We start from the raw sequence: 21,236 nt of genomic DNA, 5'->3' as shown, positions 1-21,236 counted from the left end.
GTACCTGCTAGGCAGTTGCCATAGCTTTGTCTATAATAATTTGAATTGTTGTAAATCCAATTCAATGTTTCAGTGCACAAATCTCAAGGAGTACTGGCAATCTTCTTTTTAATATATGTTCTTTCCAAAAAAGCAGCACATAACTGCATGGTATACATTTCTCAGCTTTATTTCAAATCCTCTAATGAAACAAGGAGCGAGTAGAGTCCTACCCAGTCACTCTTAGCCTGAAGGAGGGAAGAGTTCTACACTAACTCAAATTCTGTATAAAGGACATCGCAGCCTTAGTCTTGCTCTTAACAAAGAGAATAGGAAAATCTCATTTTGACCATACTCATCCTTCTGTTGGAATCACTGTTGGAAAAATGCAGCAAAAAGTAGTCAATCCTTTTTCCTCTTGTAGGCACTTCTAACCACTGCCTAGGGAAAGGATAAGCTACATCCAACAGCACTCTTTCCATTTCTTCTTCCATCCTCCTCTTGTGACCCTCCGTTAATCCCTTTCATCCTCCAAAGCCCAAGAAAACCTACATCTAAAGTTACTCTTATCCTTTAACTCTTCCAAAAATAATACACTGCAACTGCTTCTGAAAAATGCTCTTTATATATGTGCCAGTGCCTGCAATATTTCTAAAAAGATCTCGGACATCTAAGTGCTGTGTGAACTACTTATTTTTAATAGCAAAATATTGACCTAGGATCGGTGTGTGTTTCAGAAAACACAGCAAAACAGAAATTCATCCTTTTGTAAAAGGCTACTGAAGGCTTATGAACCACGTGAATTCCACTTAGCCTTGTAAAGTAGGGCATGACTGCAACTTGCTTTTGTAATATGGGCCTTGTCCTGGCTTTCTGGCTTTTTCATTTTTAGAAAAGACTGCGTTTATACTCATTTGGGGGCATTTCACATAATCAGGGAGTCATGGTTTACTAAAATGGATCTAGAGTTGTAAATACGCACCCCTACCCCTCCTCTCATAATCTAGCGACTATGCTATCATGTAGAGGGTTTAATAGAGCAGCTAGGTGCCTCACTCGTATTCAGATTTAACACTAGACAAAAAAAAATTCTGCAATTCTTCTTGACTGTATCAGTCATTACTATTAACAAGTAAGGAATCAAGCTGTAGTACGTTTTTAATAGTCATCTTAATGTGTTTTTTAATGCTTTTTTAAAAAAAGAGAACAGATTTCAAATGTTGCTGGAGTAACTTCAGTTTCCCTTTCACAGATGCTAATTAACCTTTGACTAACTGAAGTATAAGTAGGTGTAGGAATTTTCAATGTGCTAAATGTGGTGGTGATTTTATTCTTGTGAGTTTACATACTGGAAGAGCTTACAATACTATCATACCACTGCAAGAAGGAAGGAGAAATGATTTCATAAAATTTAAAATATTAATTTACGTTTGTTAGTATGTCCTAAAGTTAAATTAGCTGTTTTGGAATTTTTTTTATTGGTTGCTTGGCATTCTGCTGCTCTCCAGTTGCACCATCCCTGGTCCCGCAAAATATTTAAGCAAAAAAAGGCATGGCTAAGGTATAATTTTACAACTTTGCATTGATTTTTTAGAAAGTTCTACACAGAGCTTTAGGCACTGTAATGTATAATTATTAACCTAAATGAAAAGCACCAGCACTGTTAAGATAATTAAAAACAATCAGCTGGCAACTATCTACAGAAAATCTCCTTTCCCTTCTGTCCTCTTAAAGTACATTTTGAGACTTCTCTGAAACGTCTTCTGACGATCCTGTTCATGTAAGCAGGATGAAGCCAATGACGCTCACAGGAGTAACTCGTGTTTAAATTTGCTTGAATGCTTAAATCTTAAATGCTTTGCCACATTCTTAGCATAGCCTTGATTTCCCATCCGTACAACGTGTGCCATCCTTAGGTACACGAGGTGATTTTCATTACATTGTTTTACTTGCGATGAGAAACTGCTCAAAGAAATGCCTTCTCTGAGCCTGAGTTGTACTGTTTTGAAAAGTTTGTTTTCTTTATAAATTAAAGAAAAAAAAAATCAACAGATTTAAAACAGCTTGATGGCTTATGATAGTAATAAACATACTTTTCTCTTAATTTTCAATACTTCAGCATTTTATGTTGGCAAATAAGAAGCAAGTATGTGACCGTTATGGCTTAGTATTCAGTGTTCTGCCCAGTGCATTTCTAGGAGCTGAGATTTGCCTCTGATTACAACCTCAACTTCTTTTTCTATTTGCTAACACTATTAGTCACCCAATTAGTCACCTGATTATCTTAAATTAATGCTATCAATGGATATGTTTTCAGATTTGAGTTTGAAATGTCATGTTTCTGTCAATGCGCTGCACTAATTATTCAAATATCTTTGTTAGATGGAGGATGACGTGATGCAAAATGCCCTCCTTTTCCTTCCTCACATTGAAATCTGGGAAATCCAACAGGCTTTGATACTGCCAGAATTGTTCTATACCATTTTCCTTAAAATAAAGGTGAGAGGGAAACCTGATAAGCAGGATTGTCCTACCAAGTGCTGATTTGCTAAGTAATCTGTGTTGTTCACTACCTAAGGCACAGATGCAGTTGTGTCTGTGCGCTTTCTTCCTGCTTATTCTGCCCACCCTGCCTCCTCCCCAGGGCTCAATATCCATGTTTTCTCCTGCCACAGAACCAGGCAAACACACGTTTGCAGGGCCTGAAGGGGAGAGAGCAGCCGGGAGTGTGCTGCAGGATGCCAGAACCGTTCCTATCATTCATAGCCAGGCCAGTGCCCGAGGTGCCTGGCTTTAATGGAGCTGCTATTTCATCTGCAGCAGGGGCTGTCCATTGCCATGCCATGGGATTTCTATTCTACAAAACAGGTTAAACTGCGAAAATCTGTTGCATTCAATAATTGCACTCTTTGACAGATTCATATTTCTGGACTTCATCAACCAAAAGCATGAAAGCGATAAGGAAGATGGGAGCTGTTAGCTTTGGCCTCCATTCTTCTTCAGGGGAGATATTCACGTGTTTAAGTATGATTTCTGTGTAATGCAGCTTGCAAGACTAGTCTCTAGTAAAGAACTTGGATATATATTTACAGACATTCATTGTGACTCATCAAGTAAATCATACTCATTTTCCAAATTAGTACTGTATGCCTGTCAAATATGTACTTTCCAGACAGCTGTAGTCCTTTAAATATATCATTTTCTTTTTAAGAAAATTAAAATTTAAAGTTAAAATGAAACTTTGGGGCAAATTTTTAGCAGAAGGAGACTGAACATTTTTCAACTGAGAAATTTCAGTAGGTGGGTATAAAGGTACAGGTTTTGGCCTGAGCAAGTGCTTGTAACAAGACAGATGTAAATGGAACCTCTTGCTATCAAAATGGTACAGGTTTCTAGATAGTTTGTTCTCCCTTCCTAGATCCTAGCGATGTAATTTTTGCTCTGAAGGGTGATGGGAAGGAAGGATCTTAGGGACCTTTAATTCAAGCTTGAAACCCAAAATAGGCTCTGCAGTTTATTATTTGACATAATAGATATGACAGATGCAACTAGTTGGAAGACTTTAAAGGTTCAGTGAATTTTGCATATGACACATACTTGCTCGAATCACCCATCTGTGCTTTCAATGATGTGCACTAATATTCAAGACAATAGACTATCAGACTATTATATAGGTGTAATGCTACACAGTATGTTCACTTTAATGCGAGTTTATAAATTCAGTTCTTCCTGTCTGTATGAAATGAGCTCCACACAAAATTTAACAAGGAACTGACAAGTTTTAGAAAACTATACAATTGATTGTGTCAAGAAAGGAAATTTAAAAATCTTACTGTTTTGTGTGAGGGATGTGTACTCCTCACCACCCATGTCTGTCTAATTCTAATTTCTGGATACTGGGAGTGGGATTCAGTTCCAGATTAAGATGCCGTCAGGCAGGGGTCACCCTGTAGCTGTCTGTGTGAGCCGACTGTCTACACACCCATTGTAGTTTGAGGAGAGATGGTGTAGGAGTGCACCAACATTCGTGGTGCCTGCAGGTGTAGGGGTCTCCATTAGGGTTTGGTATCATTCTGCTGGCTACACTGGCTGTGTTATCTACATGGTCCTCGTTGAAAAGTCCATTATCGACATGGTCCTTGCTTCTTTAGACACGTAGCTTGCATGTGGGAAACTACATTTAGTCTTCATAGTTTAAAGCTTATAACTCCTAAAGTTGTAGCTCTTTCCCTTGAATTGGGATATCCCACTGTAGAACTTAAATCACTAATGGAACACCAGTGTATTCTGACTTGCTCGCATCATGGCATAAATGACTTTGTTCATCAGTGGTACCAGCAAAGGACACCGGCCCAGAGAATGGCACCTTAAAAGACAAAGGATATACTGACACTGCAAAGGCTGGTGTATTTGATTGCAACGTATGTTAGTCTCTTCAGTAGTTGTGAGCTGGCTACTGCAGTATTAGTCCCAACTCTTCAACAGAATTAAAACCATCAGTGAAGTTTGAACTACTGTGTAAGTTATTCAGAGTACAGGAAAGCCAGCTCGGGTGTGATTTGCACTGATGCCAATCATAGAGCTGGTAGTGGGGAGCAGCCTATTGCAGTGAACAGCTGCAGTCTGCTAAAATTGACGGCCTGTTGGAGATGTGCAAAACTCAGAAGTTGCACTTATACTAACTGCATGTAGTGGGTTGGGATGAAGTCAGAGGTTAAGCTGAAAGGCTTGCAGGGAATGAGAATGGGCAAGAAAAAGTCCTGTAACTTCTATGAAAGCAGTTCCAAGCTGAGGACACAGCCTAGCTCAGCATGCAAGCGTTTGGAACCTTGTCCAAAACCACAGTGAATAATAACCTCATATAAAAATAGTTTTAATTCACAAATGAAACTAATTGCAAAGTCGTTTCTGCTGCTTTACATTGAAACATAAATCAACTCTGCTTTTTAAGTTTCTGACAATGTAAAACTATTAAATTGCTTCTGTTAAGTGAAGCAGTTCATTCATGTTTGTCTATATAGAAGTCCGATTGTGTCTATAATCATGACTTCAAAAAAGTGTAAGACTGCATAACAGTGATAACAGAATAGAACTATTCTGTCAAAAACTTTTAACATACAAAGACTTAGTGAATATCATTGACCAGTAATGCTGACCAGTATTGTTTCCAGGAAACCAGATTTCACCAATAAAAGAAAAGTAAACACAGATTATTATTTATTTTTGGGGAGTTGCTATCAGTAATAGGTTCCTTTTCTTTTGCTTTCAAACTATTTTGTCTGCATCTAGTCTTTCTCCATGAGATATACCCATATTGTACAAAGAAAATCCCAGGAGAAAGAATTATTTTTAACTTTCACATTAGCAATGAATGTAGAAGTCATCTATGCCCACATACGTTTCTAGAACTTTCTCCTACATCTAAATCATAAAGTTAATATACACTTAACACATCCGTATATCTGAAGGCATGAGTTAAAAGCTCTCAGAATCTATCAAAGTTAATTGGATTGTTCCCATTTGTCTACATTAAATACCCCGCATTTACAGTTTAGTTTATAATCTCGTAGCTGAAGAGCTGGAATGAATCTGTCTAACGTTACCAAAACTTTATTGAATCCACAATGCTAACAAACTAAAATCTTAAAGGAAAATTGTAAATTTAAAATTTTACCTCCTACTATGGAAATTACTCATTATTGATGCTGATGTGAAAACAAGGACTGAGATTATCCTTACTGTTGGCTCTATAAGCAAAAGCAATCTTTGCTGCCCCGTAGGAACAGGCTGTTAGCTGTTACAGGAATAACTTTCCCTTTCCCCGCTTTGTTTGGTAGTTTGATAGTCTAAAGTAGTGTTCTGGTGCCAGTCGTTTGCCATACTTGCTGTAGGCACTCATTCTGCTTGGTGGGATGGAGCTTGGATTACCGCGATATTTTTTTCACTAACTTTGGTTGGCTTGGGAAAGGGTCATAAGGACCGTTTGCTCACATATTCTCAGAAATATTCCTCCTAGATTTGTTTACTTTCTAAGCAGAAGTTATTCTAGTCATATCATGGACTACTCACAAACAAACAAACCTTAATAATGATCACTAAAGCATTAAAGTGGTTATAAAGTAACTAAATGTTACGTGTGTAGTTGTTGCAAAATGCTATATTTAATTTAGCTACTAATTTTGTTATCAAAAGGACCCATGCATGAAACCTTGGACCATCATAATAATTTAGTAGTTTATACTGTTTATGTAAGTTCTCTCTGTTTGTTAGGGAAAAGAAAGTACCATTTTACCCCACTAGGGTCAGCTTTAAAAAAGAGAAATGTAGCTCAGTATAAAAACCCTGGTAACTGTGCCCATACTGGGATCCTAAGCAAGTAGACTTCTGAGAAGGAAAATAAATAAAAGTAAGTGCAAGTACCTTGTGTCCAATGCTGAGAAATGTTATGCTTTTGTCTGCTGTGCATTTTGTTGCTTTCCTCCAGAGAGCAGGGTTATTGTCAGCAGATAAAGAATTAGAAATGTCATATTGTCCCAAACCCGTCAACTCTCACCTAAATGGCTGTTGTGAAAATGGAAGCAAGGGCTACTCTGACATTTTGCTCTTAAATTTGCTATGCTTTTTGTAAATAATACATTGTAGGTCCTAGACTTGACATTTTGTTAATCTATTTTATTTTGATGATCATTTCCTGTTTACCGGCTTCTGTGTTAAGGTATTCAATTATTAAATAGTAAGCACGAAGGCAAAGCTTCTACTAGAAGGGTTTTGAGCCTTCTGTCCATATAGGAGTCGACAGTAGCTGTGTAAATACGTGGTCCCGAGTATCACTGCCTGTCTGTAAGTTCTGCTAGATTAGAAGTGATGGGCTGATTTCCTTTCATGCTCCATTCAGTATAAGGTTTTTATCTATCCATTTGGGAATCCTTAATATAACATGCCGAGCAAGTCAACTGTAGTTTCAAAACAAGAACCATGCTAATATTGAAAACATGTCAAAATGAAAATGATTTTTTCTTATGACAAGTATTTGATCCCACTTATCTTCAAGTGCTGGCTGTGCTGTTCTTGTTTTGTGACGGCTCCATTGCTGAGATGTTTTGAGTTTTCCTGCCTAAAATTATGCTCTTCTAAAAATACAGTATGTAAATACAAGAAAATAAGTGAGGCAAGGCACTTTTCTTCTGACAGCCTTTTACATAAATGCTGCCCCCTCAGTTCTCCCATCACTGTTTCTCAGAGCTGTGCACTTTGATTCTGTCAAAAGGTGTGGTAATGAGAGCAGATATAATTATGTTTCTCAAAGCTGGTGACCACAGTCCCAATTAAATGGTCTTTTCAGGATGCTTTGAAAGCTTTGACTAGTGGAGAAACGTTTGACTTGAAGCATCTTTATTCTTTTTAAGATCCAAGTTAATGGAAAGACTGTAGTTCTGAACACCAGGTTATTAGTATCAGTATTTATTAATTCTTTTATGTATTTCTATTCATATTTCAGTAATGCTCAGAACTTCAAATCAGTAGGAAGAATCTCTCGGTGTTAAAAAGTCATACAGGAGAACCTGCCTGGATGTGTGTGTACATGTATATCTATATAGCCATATATAACTAAAAGAAAATCATCCACCTTTACCTTCCAGGAAGAAACTTTTGTTGTGTGAATGTTTTAAAGCATTTAAATATAACTGTACATGCAGACAGATGTAAAGTATCAGAAGTACTAGCTCTGCCCTTGAGATCACAGGAGACAAACCTGGGTACGATAGTAAGAACAAGGAAACTCCGTGACTTGGGTACCAGCATCAGCGTGAGACGCTTGGGACGTTCTGGCCGATGCTGAAGACAAGGCTCTACAAGGAACGAAGGAAGGTGCAGTTCTGTCTAATTTAGCCTACTGGCAATGACTCGGCATACATAGCGTCTACCTCGGTTCCTCACTATAGAACCAGATTTTCTTTGCGCTACTCAAAACATGACAAGAAATGCAGTGATTTGGGATTAATATGAGGGAATGGAAAGGTTGATCAACGAGGCGTTTTGCCAAAAGCTCCCTGCCCCTCTGTCTGCTGAGTGTTTGCAAGGAGAGGGTTGGCTTGCAGTCAGCTACACAACACGGACCGTTCTCCTCCCCTTTACCACTTTTCTGAAGAAATTCAGCTCTGCGAGGTAGCTGGAGCATTAAGTTTTACTGATAGGGGCTCATTCAGAAAATTGAAAAGTAAGACTTGCGTATTATTTATGATCTCTATGGTATGCAAGAGGGTGGATTTCTAGATGGTAAAATACTGCACAGGTTGCAGTGGTACAGTGAATTATATAGAGCTCAAAGCATGTGGCTTAAAACCAGATGACATGAAGTACATTGGGGAGAAGGGTGGGAGAACTTATTTCATTCCAAACTCTATATGAAAATATTATGCACAATTAACTTGATTTTCTCTGCAATGTTCAATTACATGGTTACATGAAGACCATTTTGCTCTGCTATTTAGGCTATGAAACTGGGTCTCAAGAGAGCTGGACTGTATGCTCAGCTGTGCCATAAACAAAACTATATAGCTGCTGTAACACCAGCCCCTGCAGTTAATAGAATTAGTTGGGGAGAAGGCTTTTCCAGCAGAAGGCAGACTGCAGTGTTTGTCCCTAGCAAAGGTAATTGCTTGTGCAAGAATCCCAAAGCGCTCTCCTCTGCCGACACCGCTGTTTCTGGGCTAGCTGCTTTCCAAAGAGAGGTGTTTGGGGGCAAGATTACAAAGGTTGCGTTTGTTTGTCCAGTTGTTGGTTTGGGCTGAATCTTTTCCATTCCAGATCTGTAAACAGAAGGAGACAATGAATTAAAAAGTAAAATAAGATGGATTTATTTTTTTTTTAAGTATGGCTTTAATTATATTTTGGTATTTAAGTCAAGAGGTAGCAAGGTAGCAGAGAATGCTTTCTGATAACATATTGTAGTAGATGACCCACCCTACCTGTCTGGAACAAAATAACACACAAAAAAGGCACAAAAGCAGCAAAAAAGAGAACAAAATTTACCAGTTTTACCTAAATTGATGGTGGTTTTCTCAGCTGTGTCTCTTCATGTATCCCTATACAAAGGATGCACTTACTGCATCCTGACTTGCACTGGTATTAGAGCAACACTGTTGAGATCTTTGAAAGATAATGAAGATTAATGTAGATATATTGTTGGCAATTGTAAATCTTCCTTTTGGAACTGAAAATTCGGATCTTAAAATTACAAATCTTCAGTTCTGTTGCATGAGCTAAATATGATCACTTTTTTAAAGCTTGTGGTCTAAAACAAGTTCGTATCTTCCTTAAAATTAGGAAGCAATTTGATTGAGAGCTGTAGAAGATGAATGTAGCACTTTATGTACACAGACTAAAAAGCAATGCATTCATAAAAAAGAAAATTTAATTTCGTCACAGAGCTTTGGTAGTATGTTCAAGAGATTGAAATTCTATTTGTTGATTAGATTTATCCACAGAATAACTGAGGAAAATTAGAAATTTTGGATACTCGTTCCTGGTTAACTTTTACTCCTCAGTTGACCTCCTGGCCCAGATGCAAATAGGAGCAGTTCTGTTAATGGTAGTGGATCTATCTTTATATCATTAGAAGATTTAGCCTGTTGACTTCAGAGAACTTACTAGGAGGCTTAAAGTTAAGCGTGTGCATGCGTCTTCGTTAGGGTCTGGATTGTAGTCATTACCTGGAGAGAGAGAGAGAGAGAATTGATTCATGATCTGAAAGCTCAGGTGGTGGCACAGCTGTGTAATGTTGCATTCAATTCATTATAGCAGTGTGTCACTCTGGAACATGAGTATCTGTAAAACAATATGAATTATTAATGCAAGGAAAATGTTAAAAGCTGTATGGACTTGTGATATAGGCAAGTGTGGTGGCACTGGAGTGGTAAAGGCTGATGATAATGGCCATATAACAGCTTACAAATTTCATTTTTCACCTGTTACCTGCCCACCCCTCACCTCTGGAGCTTTGTGCTCCCACTGCAGCGTTCCTGGTTAAATGCGTGGGCTTTGTTTTTCGGTGTCAACATTGACCAGCGGAGCCCCGGTCTGTTTGAAGCATCCTTTTCCTCACATGGAATTCCAATGGGTGGGTCAGCCACTGCTTTATCATAAGCATCTGTTCCTTTCCTTACTTCCACTGGAAAGAAAATAAGTCTCTCTCCCCTCTCTCCCCTTTCCAATGTAATTTTTTTTCCCCACTAGCTAGAACAGAAGTCAGAGTGGTTCAGAAGCTACGATATCTAGAATAATTATCAGGCTGTTGGTTCTTCCACTGAGTTGCTTCTTGTACTAAGTGCACTCCATGCGTGAGCTATGTTTTCATTGCAACCCTATAAGGATTAGCAGGCAGCTCACCTAGGATATTAGCTTTGTATTTTATGGGAAGTTAGGAAAAAAGTACCTGTGCCATCTCTGAACCTGTCCTGCAAATGTCATTTACGGGAGTGGTGCCACTGTCTGCGGTGCTGTGCAGGGGCAGAGTGGAGCAGAGCTTTACCCATCCAAAAGAGTATCCGGTGGGACACTGTAAGGGTGCCCGATGCAGGCAGAGATCCCGAGGGATAAGGCGCACATGCTGCGTGCATCTTCGGGGCTGAGCTTGCCTGCTGTGTGGATGCGCCCCGGGGACCGTGCCTCACCCGGTGATCTGTACTTATCCTGCCTGCTTTTCTAGTAATGCTGCGTGACTCCATGTAAGGCATGTCATGTAATCAAAAGCCTCTAGAAAGGGAATTTGATTTATAGAGTGGCCTATTGCAAAGGGACTGGGATTTAAAGAGAGCCTGAAATGACACTTCATTTGGGCTGCTCTCCACAGGACACGTGAGCGTGAAGCGCCTTCACCTCTGAGAATACATTGAATTTCAGGCTGCACCGAAAATGGGAAGCAGAGGAGTGAAACTCTATCTACGTTCCCAGATTCTGATCTCATTTAAATTCACACAAATCTAGTGTTCTGTAATGAAGTTCCTTCAGATTTAAGGGAAATCAAGATCCAGCCAGTGCGATTAATCTTGTGAATAAAAAGGTTGGGGCTTAGACATTCTTTCTGTGTGACACTTCAGCAATATGCTGTTATAAAAGACACAGCAGGAGTTAGTCTTGAAGTGTCAGAATAGCTTCTTTAGTGACAAAGCATTTATACATGTAAATTTTCAAAGAAAGTTGGCAACCCTTTTGTGGGTTCAGTTTGCACCTGTCATTCACTTGCGGATGCAAATTTGAGTTACTTGCAGCTCTAATTACAGTACTTGATTGTCATCACAAATCAGGTAGTAAGATGTGAAACAACTAAGGTTTGTGCCATCATTTGTTGTTAAAACATGAGTGCAAATGTTATCATCAAAAAGCAAAGTTGATCAGGGCTTTTCCCTGCTGATGTACTCTACAAATAAGTACGGTATGGAAATAGAAGGAATTTAAAGGGGAAAAATAAACAAAGCAGTGAGCATGTGGTGAAAGACAGTAATAAGGGAAAATATAAAGTAGGTTTTGTCTATTGCAACAAAGTTTGATAATAGAAAGATATTTTTCCGTTAAGTGTTTCTTAAGACCCAGCTGCCATTTGTACCTTCCAAATCTCATTTCTGTAAGGAATTCTAGTTCTTTTCTTTTTACTGACAGCTTTCTAATTTTCAAATGAAAGAAGATGATTTTATAAAATTATTCATCAAATGACTATTATGCTGTATCTTTCCAATTTGTCATTACATTTATAAGAAAAATTATTATATAGTTATGTTTTAATTTCAACATATAAGAATTTGATTTTTTTAATTCGCTTCACTGAAAATGTTGAGGTCTGAAGATTGTTAATAATAACTCATCATTAATTTCTTTTAAATTAAAAACAGGAGATAGGTACAACATGTTATTGTGCCTCAGCTAACATCTGCTAGACTGTGATAATTCGGCAGAGATTTTTTTTTAGTTGGAGAGTGTTGCATAAAAATGATAGTTGAAATAACAAAGGATTGGTTATTTTATATTTGGATCTGAGGGCAGGGCCTAAAAAGGTGAGGTAATTTCACTTCACATATCTTCAATGCTCAATTAAAAAATGAGCTAATGAAGACAAAATAGCGATGGATGGAGGCGCTTATCTAAGTTTAAAGGCAAATATATAATTGTATTTAACATATGCACTACCAGATTCCACGGTGTTGCAACCCACTCAGTGAATTTTTCTAATACCTGTATTATTTCAGCAGTTGGCCTTAATCTCATCTCTTTCCCTTTTTATTGAACAGACACCTTAACTCAAAGAATGATTATTACTATGGACATTTCTAAATTGCTAGATCCATGGAGTCTACTTAACCTAATGTAAAAGGTCCTTTTTTTCTTTCCCACTTTTCTCATTACCGAAGGAGAACATTTTGGCCCGAACAATGGCTGTATACATAATCACAGATTTATTAAGTTTAGAGGATTTGTACTGTTGTTTTACAAAATGGTGTCAACTTGCAGTATGACTTTTTTATGATGAATAGCTTTCCCAGGCCAAAAAGCTAATGACATCCACAGCTTCCATGCCTCCCACACACATGCGGTCCAAAAGGCCACAGATAATTTCTTCCGAATCAAGGCCATAAAGAGAGAATTTATAATCAGCTTTAATGTATTTGGGAGCTAAAGTACCTTAGTCCTTCATCAAAGGGAATGATAAAAAAACAGAATTAATATGGCTGGACTTTAATTATTTCTGAGCACATAATTACTCTTTAGCTAACTGGACAGGAGGTATGTTATTTCTCTTATTTTGAGCAAAGGAAAGCCATCTGCAAGCATACAGTAGTCAACTATTGAGATTTTAAAATGCATCGTGTTACTTCCTTAGCACTGATTGCAGTACAAATAGAGTAAATATTTGAATAATACTTTAAATAATGTAAGAACTGTTTTTAAATTAAATAAGTAGAGAGTTTGTTAGGAGTTCCTCCTGCACATAACATTCCTTTAGCTTTTGTAGTAAGACTATTCATTGCCTTTAGGAGACATAAAATGCAGTAATCACTTCTTCCCCTTTTTAAACTGACTTAGGGGTCTGCTTTCCCATTAGCATTAATGAGAGTTATGGGTATGCAGCAGCATGAGACTAAATGAGACTAAACCTTAGAGAGGCTCTTGATACGTAAATCATCTTTGCCTCAGCATTTTAGAGGCTTTAGTGTCCTTTTTTTCCCCCCCCATTATTTATGGTACCTGATTACTTTGATATTTAATATTTATTACATAAACTTCAGCTAAAATTTAGGCCAGCACAATAAGGCAGTGTGTCTATTTGAAGGCTTATGTCTTAAATGTAGTAAAATGATCTTTTTGTAATGGATGCCCATTTTTATAAGTGAAATGAAATGCTCAAAGAGGAGGACTATGTGGGCCTTCACGAAAGGTGAAGAGAAGCTACAGTGGAACAACAGTGGAAAGTAATGGTGGACAAGAGACTTTCGCTGATCATAATTCTATAACATGTATACTCTCTTTTGTTTCATTGGCTTCTAGTCCATCACGTCTTAGTATCGCTATTTTTAAAATTAGTTTCTGTTACTTGAAAAGAATATTAAAATGATCAAGAACCCTAAAGAATCATATATTGAATAAGAAGTCAGGGCTAAAGAAATAAATCTAGTTGAGGGATACATTTAATGTACAAAATCACAAACTTTGTCGAATATTAATTCAAACCTGCAGAAAGTAGCTGAAAATTATACACCTACTAAGCAATTTCAGTCGTGATTTATTTTTACTAGAAAAGGCTATTGCTGTTACATTTTGTAGGACCTTTCCATAAGGTTTTATTTTGTTTGTCTGACAGTGATTTTGGCATTTTTTCCTGTGTAAGGACTCAAGACATCAGTCTTTCTTTATGATCATACAGCGATGCTGTTAGTCAGTGCAGTCTGTTATCCAGAGAATCACAGGCAAAAGCCATTTCTTAGGATGAGAACTACAGCTGAAACAGGTGGAAGTCTAATCCAGACCTTCTCTTAATACTACTTTCATGATTTCAGAAAATTTCTTCAGCAGCTAGACGTGAAACGGGCAACACGGAACATAAGCAGTCAAGCTCAGAGCTCTGCTTCGTCTTTGAGGATTCGAGACTGAGCCACTCGATGTTGCCATATGCCATCTTAGACAGCCATGTGCACAATGGGTTTCGAGCTGATGCTTCCTTTAGGAATTGCAGAACAATTTACAAATACAAATTAAATTTCACAGCATCCCCGCATGGATAGGTAAAGTACAGCTAATAGGTAAATAGTTTCATGCCTGGTGCACAAAGGACCAAACTCTGCTTTGGTTTCTAGACCTCAGATAGCATTGTAACTCCAGGAAGCAGAAAATTTGTCCCAAGCATTTTTGGTCTGTGTATCTCTAAGCTAGGTGTTGCTGAGATGTAATGGATGTGGTCTGTTATATTTGCAGACTGGAGCGAACTTGTGGCAGAAATCGTGTCTCATCTCTTTCTTAACAGAATACTGTTGAGTGGTGCCTGGTGGGTCTGCCACATGTCTCCAGCAGGGATGGGTCCTTCTGCTTGCGGGATGAGGCAAGCAGAGCCCCTGTATTGTGAAATAGATATACAGCTGTATTAGAAAGCATGTTTAATCTATGACAGCTTAAAAATAGGTCAGCCCCTTTGCAAAAGGAATTGTGTATAATCTGTATTGCAACATGATTATAAGGAAGATGGTCTGGGTTTTTTTTATGGTTTCCAGAGAAACTCACAACTGCATAAATACTAAAATTACTCAGGTTATTTTTAATCGCTAGCCTCAATTATGCTTCATGGTATTGTAAAATCAGAGATGGTACGAGATCAGTCATTTGCATTGAGATGTTTGCACTATGTAATCGCTGGTGAGATCTGGAACCGTGATCTATACAAAACACCTCACAAAGGCCAGCTATTAAAAAAATGTAACATTCATTACCTTGGTTTCATCCAGGAAAGAAATTACTCTCTCTGTACAAGTTATTCAGAGAAACGTGTGCTATTTGCCTTTCTAGGTGCTACTTTGTTCCTTTCTGGTGACTTTTAAAAATTTAAAAGTAACAAGAAGCCATTAAAATGTGTACGTCTCTATATCTTTGGCTGTGTCCGACTCTCCATTATTAAGTGCATAGCTCCATTAAGTGCATAGTTCTTAGAATTTTAAGTCCATTCTTCCTGTTCACCGTGCTGAAATCCCACCATGAAATTATTGTTATTCTTTGCATACGTCTTTCACTTTTCTAGTTTTATTCTTTCAGAAGTAAAGTTGCTGTGGTACGAGAATGATGGGCAGCAAGACGTTTGAATGGGTGTATTTGGATAGGGTCACATTATCGAGATACTGTATATTGTAAAGATTACATTCAGGACTTGTATTAGGAAAAGCTATTGCATTCACCAAGGCTCTGTATTTAACAGAATGATTGTTGCAGGTGTGGCTATAAAAATGCTCGTGTCTAATTTATGATGTATAATTCTAGTGTTCTGTATTTAGAATGAGTTTATACTCCTGACTGACGCAGTAATTAAGGTATTCGGCTTTGGTTTTCAATAATATGGGCCTGTTCCTACGTTCACAGTTAAAATCTCATGGTACTTCATGGGTTGTTTCTGTTTCTCAAATCCATGCACCTGGTACAAACATTTTATGAATTTTTTTTAAATGCATCACTCAAATACATGGTATTTTGCCTATGAACGACAGGTTTAATGCTGAATGACTAATATCCTGTAAAACAACAGAGCTAGAGAGAGCTTTTTAAATACAAATGTTTTAATACTCCATAGTGCTTAGCGTTAATGCATGTCTCTTGCCTACATCTACTGCAAATATCAACACATCTCTTTTTTTGTTGTTGTTTTGGTCTATTGCTATTTTATGCATGAGAAAGTTCTTGTTTTCTACTCTGTGCTTGGCTGGCTTTTTCTTTTTTGTTCCTTAGTCCTGTGTTTGTACTGATTGCTTTTTTGCATGCAAATTACAGAATGTCATGGAAATGAGAGAGCTCTGAAAAAAAAGGAAAGATAATGCTGAGTTCCAACTGTCTTTTGTTTGTGCGTAAGTGTGTAAAATATATGATGTGGAAATATTTTCAGAATAGCCTTTGACTTTCCTTCTGGTGTATATTTTTATTACTCAGTAAAGGAGTGGGCATTTTTCCCATTGGAAAATACGATGAATCTCTTAATACTTGTTAATAATACAGGTGCTAGGCATGAAAGAATTTTGTCTTGCCATCCATTTCTAGAAACAAGGAATTATGATATTGTGCGTCTTGCCCAAGCTAAAACTTCAATTCCCATATTTAATGCAACTTTTCTATACTGTGGGTGAAACCCTGGTCCCATTGAAATCAATGGCAAAAATCGTTGTCTTCAGTTGGTCTAGGATTTCACTCTTGTTTCTATTTACATATGAATTTTCATGTTTCTTTACAAATATCTCAGCAGGTAGTCAAAGGTTTCAAGGGAGTCTACAGTTCTATTTAAAAGAATATGTAATGAGTGTGTCCAAAAAAAAACCAAACCCATGCTTATCTTTGTAAAGCATGAGCTTAAATGGTTGAACTTGGAAATGTGAATTAGCATTTCAGAGAAAATATTGTTTTAACCAACTGTCAAGACATTTATTAGCCACCTTATTGCATCAAATGCAAGAGGTAATTTGGCAGTTCTTGTCTCTGCTGTTCCTAATAACAACAACAACAAAAAACAAATTAACTGGATAAATATAGTTTATGGTGGGTATGCTTTTAGTAAACAAGCTTTGATTCTTCATTTAAAAACAATAAAGCACTGGGCACTCTTTGATTCTTGTGCTAGATGTTTCTAATAGCCATACCCCCTAGGGAAGGTTTTGCTGTAATGTTTGGAAAACGTAATGAAAAATTGGTGTTATAAACTAAGATTTCCCTCCCTGCAAATGTTTTTCTTGAAACATCCATGGGAATTTAATATTCACTGTTTTTTTTCCTCAGTCTTGTATATTCTTGAATTGTCTTTTTTCCTCCATTTTCTCCGTTCTCAATCCTAGGTCCCCTTACAAAGAAACAGACAGATGATTTAGGTGATAATGACGGTGCTGAAGATGAAGGTATTTTTTTTGCCGCCAAACTGATTTGCATGACAAGGATCCCTGAAAATCTTTTTTCTCCCCTCTTTTTTTGACTTCTTGTCTTCTTTTGAAGAGTTTTTTTTTTTAATTCCCATTTTTGATGTGTTTTGTCTTCTTGCTTGTTGTTATACATATATATATTTTTAATTTTTTAAAAGAAAGAATGTTGTTAAGTTCTACGTTTTGATACAAAACAGTAACAATATTTAAAGAGAAGGGTTTTTTGTTTTCTTGAAATGGACTTTTGATATGTTGCATCCCACCTTTTGACTGAATTTTGTCCATACTATTTAAACTAACACTCTTTTAAAGTTTCTCTGTACACCTTTTTGCATGTTTTCTAACCCTATGTATTTCACCAAGTACAAAGATGTTTCTTTTTTCACTGACTGATCTCAGTTTGATAAACATATGAAATGTTGCGTTTATTAAAGGAAAAATACAGAAAATTCTTAGGAAGTGTCTCTTAAGCAACTGAATTTCCCCAAATACAAAACCTTCTGCATTTCCATTGCCATGAACAAATATAAATAAATGCAAGACTACCCCACCTCCCTGTAGAAGAGAGGTAGCCCTAGAACGGTAGGTAACATTTGCAGTTGGTGTGGCTCTGCGCAGCACCAGTGAATTCAGTGGAGCTAAACTGGTGTAGTCTAAAGGAATCTGATCCCTTTGGTTTTCTGCAAGCATATAGAGATGCCTATCTGCTTGTGCTGACCCTTAGAAAACCCCATTACCAAGTAAAATCGAAAGTTTGAAATGTCAAGCATATTATTCTGTTTAGGAATTATATCTGTTAATCATATAAGCTATGCAGATTTGATATTTTTTCAGGGCTGTGAAAATGGTAACAAGGGGCTCTTTCTCTTGAGCAGTCTCGTCCCTTCAAGTTGATGTGCTTCAAAATTCTGAATCTTAAACACATACTTTGTATATTTTATGGTCAGTGAGTAAATCAAATTACCATATGAGACTGGTAGAGTTGCTACTTGCTTCTCTGTTAATATCTGGGGTTTTTTTTTTTCCGGATGCTAAGATGAAGCTTAACTTGTAAACTGCAAGGCTCTTAATTAAGAAATTTTTCATCACACAGAACATTAACTGTTTTACTCAAACAGAAACATGCAGTCTTATCACAAAAGATGAAGGAAAGCAAATACGAGCATTTAACTTCTTACCCAGTAACCGAACAGAGACTTTACAAATAAGCACACAAATTTATACGTCTGATTTACGATCCTCTACTGAATGTGTACGTTAAGCACATGAGTGAAAACCCACTAGTTGGCCCAACATTTGAAAGAAGAACCTAGTTGAAAGTCTCCTTAGAAAGCTCTCATATTATTCAGAGCGAAGTATGATAATTCAGATGCACTTAGCTCTATGAGGCCACGTCATTTTTTACATTAGTTCATGACAAAATATTGCAAGGGACGTTCTTGTGTGTTCTCCAAGACCTGTGTTATTGAATTAGCCATTGTAAAAGTGACTCTGTCTTGTTTTAACAATATATTTTAAGAAACAGTTTGAAACCTGGGTTATTCATCCAGTGGACCTTAATGGCTCTCCTAAATTGCTGTATAATTGCCAAGACAGATGCTAATGGCTTAACATTTGTTGAGTCCGTCCCTGCTTAGACACGCTTAAAAGAGACTACTTGGTTTGCTAAAATTCAGCAGAGAGTGGTTGCTATCAGAAAGCGGCTTAGTACGTATAGTCAGGTGAGAGTAGGGATCTCGGTCTTTGGAGAACAAGCGTCCATGTCAGAGAAAACCCGTCTCCCACATTGACAATTGTAGGCGAGTGACAGAAAGGACTGTAAGAACACAGCAGTCGAACTAGGGGGGAAGAAACACACTTACAACATTAATAAATCTCTGTAATTTATAGGACTGGGATTAATTTTCTCTGGCATACAAGTGACAGTTTTGTTCTCCTTTCCGTGCCAATAGAAGAATGCAGGCAGTAATTAGACTTTCACTGCTTCTGAGAGTCACAGAGACAGGGAAAATTTAAATTTTTATTATCAGTAGACACTAAAGGCTGCAGGGATGCGTGCTGGGTTGGTAGGAACCCTGTCTGCTGAGGCCCTGCATTTCGCCGTCCCTCGGTGGAGGAGCGGTATCAGATGCCCTGACCTGCATTTTGGGAACCTGCTCTTCTGCACTGGAGCTCTAGCACTTGTTGTGTATGCAGAACTGAGGAATTCACAGACTTCAAGTCATATGTATTTGGGTATGAGTAGCTGGAAAGAAAGTGGCAAAGCAAAAAGCCACCTTAGCTGTCTAGATTTCTGCTAACCTGTCCATCAAATTTTTCACCTTTTGCAGTATGGTAGTTTTTATTCAATGTAAAAATCTACAAATGAATAACTGCAGACCAAATAAAACAAATACCAAACTGAATGAATGATGAAGTTGGAATATTAGGGAGACCGGGCTATACACGGTGAAAAACAGCCGTGTCATATAACTGCAGAATCCATGCCACGTAAACAAAGTCCAGTGATTTCTAAAATGCCCAGGATGGTCTCTGTATTAAGAAATTCAGAGCTCCCACGTCCATTTCTTGTATGGTACCTTTCCTGAAGAAAGATATTTCATAGCAGCTTCTTGGATCAAATGCCTGGAAAGTATTCTGTATTGTGTCACTCAAACATCAGAGTTTGATTATAAAATTCCATTTTAAAACAGTGTTCAATAACCCTACTCCCATCTGCTGCTACATGTCACTACCACAGTATTGCGGTCCAAACCTTGCCAGCACAAGCACTGGAATCAGTAATCAAGCTTGGATCTCTGGTATGTGCTGCAACAAGTAGACCAGACTTAATTAGATCATTTTTCATTTTTGTTTTCAAAAGACCCAAAGGCAGTGGTGCACATTACCAGCTAATGATCTGCAAATTTGCTGTTTAAAAAATGAAGGTGTTTTCAAATTCTACGAGTATGAAAAGTCAGAAATTATATAAATGTCTTTTTTTTTCCCCAATCTGGATGCATTCTTATTTCTGTGTAACCCTTTCATGTCTACACTGGAAATTGCTTACCTGTTTTTCGATAAGTATTGAACTACTTGAGCAGGGACCAAAAACAAGAGTGGCAAAAGCTCCTGCAACCAGTGAGCGTTGGGGCTTTCCCTTTTTATAGCAGTGGTGGATTTGCCTATTTGCTGATGTGCAGGTAAGCAATATCTAGTGTAGATGCAAGATTTAACTTTAAGTTGCTCAGCAGTTGAATAAACTGTACCTTCCCCAGTCTAGAAACAAGATTTGAGTTTTAAAAGTAATCTATTTTAATCTTAATATCTTATCTCAGTCTTAATTTTGGTAAGGTGATGATTTAACTTGATTTAATTTGGCTGTAGCAAGAACCAGTGACTCTTTTACGCACCTGTAGTTCCCATATGCTAAAATCCTTAGCATGACTTAAAATACAGCAACACAAGTAATTAATCAGCCTATGTACTCGGGGATCAGAACTGGACTTCTAGGTAGTTAGTGCTGTATGAAAGATCCATGAAGCATTGCTCACAAATGAATTCTTTGCATCCACCGTTCTGTCATACACACCTTACCTAGCGCATCAGTCTGTCAGTCTTAGATCCTTATTTAGTCCCCAATGCTATTTGAGCATCTCTCCGTCTTTAATGTATTCAGTCTCACAGCATCCCTCCGTGATAGAGGAATGCTGCTATTCCATTTTTAGAAATGAGGAATACAGACGCTAAGTTTGAGGAACACAGGCACCATGTCCATAGTAAAGCAGGGAACCGAGAGTACGTGCCTCCGAAGCGGGGTCTGCACTGTAATTGCTACATGTTTCTACTCTTCCCTTTTCCATTCCAATCTCTCCTGTGAAAAGGGAGACAGATTAGGAACAGATGTTGCTGTTTGTTCACAGGCTGTAACTGTGATGATTCTGATCATTTAGTCTGATGCTCTGTCTCATATGGGCTATTGGACTTCATTGACTGAAAGAAGTTCTTGGTCCAGAGCATGTTTTAAATGAAAACAAACAAAAATCCACTCAAATTTTAAATTGCTAATGATGCAGAATGCATCTGCAAATCCCTTCTTATGCTTAACAGACTGTAGCGTCATTGGCGCAA

At 37.7% G+C, this 21,236-nt stretch overlaps 1 protein-coding gene across 5 annotated transcripts in view; it reads left to right on the top strand.

Annotated features, from left to right (window-relative positions):
* The window catches only part of NLGN1 (neuroligin 1), a gene marked incomplete at both ends in the record, with an annotated part of 311,850 nt that overhangs the window by 85,172 nt on the left and 205,442 nt on the right, over positions 1-21,236 (top strand). For 3 of the 5 annotated variants that reach the window (XM_082319320.1, XM_082319319.1, XM_082319318.1), the window contains one exon: positions 17,046-17,105. The exons of the other annotated variants lie outside the window; for them this stretch is intronic. In XM_082319320.1, the coding sequence (XP_082175446.1) occupies positions 17,046-17,105 (60 nt within the window). The remainder of the gene's footprint in view (positions 1-17,045; positions 17,106-21,236) is intronic. 5 annotated transcript variants of the gene reach the window in all.

Source organism: Platalea leucorodia (genome assembly GCF_965183815.1).
Source record: "Platalea leucorodia genome assembly, chromosome: 8".
NCBI lineage: Eukaryota > Metazoa > Chordata > Aves > Pelecaniformes > Threskiornithidae > Platalea > Platalea leucorodia.
Note: the sequence above shows the minus strand (reverse complement) of the source record. Positions and strands in the feature narration are given on the sequence as shown.